The sequence below is a fragment of the Acanthisitta chloris genome, unplaced genomic scaffold, assembly GCF_000695815.1.
Source record: "Acanthisitta chloris isolate BGI_N310 unplaced genomic scaffold, ASM69581v1 scaffold5791, whole genome shotgun sequence".
Classification (NCBI taxonomy): domain Eukaryota; kingdom Metazoa; phylum Chordata; class Aves; order Passeriformes; family Acanthisittidae; genus Acanthisitta; species Acanthisitta chloris.
In genome coordinates this window covers 1-2,452 of record NW_008655343.1, presented here as the reverse complement: position 1 = coordinate 2,452, position 2,452 = coordinate 1, and the positions used below count along the sequence as shown (strand labels likewise).

At 41.1% G+C, this 2,452-nt stretch overlaps 1 protein-coding gene across 1 annotated transcript; it reads left to right on the top strand.

The window, feature by feature from the left end:
* Nucleotides 1-263: 263 nt before the first annotated feature.
* LOC103810920 (pancreatic triacylglycerol lipase-like) lies at nucleotides 264-2,319 on the top strand (the record flags this gene model as incomplete). The annotated part of the gene is given in 5 exon segments (XM_009083852.1): nucleotides 264-399; nucleotides 1,440-1,491; nucleotides 1,493-1,536; nucleotides 1,814-1,933; nucleotides 2,169-2,319. Coding segments are annotated over 5 exon segments (503 nt in total), but the record flags the coding sequence as incomplete, so codon positions are not given.
* Nucleotides 2,320-2,452: the final 133 nt, after the last annotated feature.

Below are 2,452 nucleotides of genomic sequence, written 5' to 3'. Positions count from 1 at the left end.
AACTGGCTGTCAGACATGTGCAAGGTAGGTACCACCTACCACCTGTCCCTGTGAGGGTTGTTATTTAACATTTATAAACACATATTGTTGAGAACACACACTCCTATGAGCAGGTATGACCACACATGCACGCCACAGTTTTTCTTCTTAAAATGTTCTTATACAAGTTCACACAACATTTATGAGTGCAGCAATAATGGGCAACATGAGTCTATTTATATTGTATTTACCATGGGTTTTACTTCTGTCTTACAAAACAGAGGATGCTCACTGTGGAAGATGTGAACTGCATCTGTGTAGACTGGAAAAGAGGTGCAAGGTGTCAGTACACTCAGGCATCCAACAACGTCCGTGTTGTAGGTGCTGAGATTGCTTATTTTGTAGATGTTCTTATGGTAAGTCTTCTGTTCATAAAGGTATAGTTATAATGCTGATTTGAAAGAAGTACATCTCTGGACCTTTCATGTGTGTGGATGTAACCAGCAAAAATATTTTCATATGCTCTGTGGTCACTTCAGAAGCTGCTCTGAAAACAAATCTTTTTATAAAGATTAGAGAACTGTGTGATGGCAGCAGAGCTGGTGAATTCGGGATAGGAAGTTCTTCAAGGCATTGCCATAATCCAGTCAAACAGTTATTCTGTAGGTGTTGTGAAGTATTAAATATGCAGACATAACAGACATGGATGAGTGTTTTTTCACAGAAACAGAACCTGCTGAAACCTACCAAAGAACTCATAAGAATGCCAGAAAATCAGGTGGCAGCAGGCAGTGGCTGGAGGACAACTGTTCTCGGGGAGGAACACTGGCTGGAGACAAACAGAACCCACCAGGACCCTTTTGTATCCAGCTTCACATTGGAAATAATCCTTGGTTTGAAGCCTTCTTTTAAATGAATTGTTTTCTACACACATTCCCCATGAAGGAACTATAAATAACAGAACCAGAGAGTATAATGGGTCTAGGAGGGCTCTGACCCACATCTCACTCTCCAGGTTTGCATTGCAGCTACTGAACTACTGTTCGATAGGGCTGACAACATCTTTTCTCTCTGATCCTCCTCCAGCTGCATGTGGTGCCTAACCAGCCAGGTGTAACTGAAGAGTTCCTGCCTGGCTGACTCTTGCAAGCCAGACAAGCATTCTGTGAATCTTAACGGGCCTAGGATATGGAACAGATGGAGAGTCTCTAAGGACTTTGTTGACAGAGCTGACTAGAGTTACAATAACCTCTGAATGAGGGCAGCACCTGAAAAAGGAGTTTTGTAAAATCAATCTATAGGACATAAGGTTTTAAACTGGCAAACATATGCTGAAATTCTATAGGAGTTCCTGAGTGTGTAGTCAAATTAAAAGTAGTTTATGAAGCCCTTTTGCATCTTCCCTGTTGCTGATGAAAACAGATGTAGCAATTTTTCTTTATTGCTGTTTTCTCAGGAAGAATACGGATACTCTCCAGCTGATGTTCATGTAATTGGCCACAGCCTTGGAGCCTGGTGAGGCTGGCAGGAGGAGGCCAGGGATTGGAAGAATAACTGGTGAGTCAGTGACTTCAGCCACAGCTCACATTAAAGCCACTGTCATAGTTTAATAGGATTCAACATCTCCAAAGGCATGTGGTGCTATCAGCAGAAATTCCTCTTTCTGTGCTCACAAGAACTCTAGAAATCACACAGATCAGGTATGGGATGCACCATGTGGAATCATAGCCAACTACAGATGTGACATTCATTGTAGATAATCAATCAGGGTTAAGAAAATTATTTTACATCTATGTCTCTTTATCTATACATAACAGTAGTCTTTTTCTTTCAGGACTGGACCCTGCTCAACCTTATTTTCAAGGCACTCCAATTGAAGTCAGACTGGATAAATCTGATGCAGATTTTGTTGACATAATCCACACAGACTCAGCTCCCACAATCCCCAACTTAGGTGAGTGTTCAGTTTTACTCTGTGAACCCTGAATTATTTATGCCTTGCAGCACTGTAGTGTTTGAATTGTTCATCAAGAATCTGTTGTGTTGCATCACAGGCACAGAACAAATACACCACACTGGTCACCCCTCATATCATAAAACAGCATGCACAGACAAACTTGAAGCCAGTAGAGACAGGTATGAGACAGTATTAGTTTAAACCATGCTTATCTGTGTTTTAAATGCTTCAGGTTTTGGCATGAGCCCAGCTATAGGACACATTGACTTCTATCCAAATGGAGGGAAGCAAATGCCAGGCTGTGGGAAGAACCCTGTTTCACACCTTGTACATATTGATGGCATTTGGGAAGGTAAATTTGTGGATTATATTACAAATTCAGCGTAAGTTAAATTACACTTCACTTTCCTTGATTCATGTGTTTTGCATTAACTTTTGGTGTGTCCATCAATGGCAGGTGCAGAATGAAGTGAAACTGTTAATGTGCTTAAAACAGCATTTGGCAGAGCTTATGTA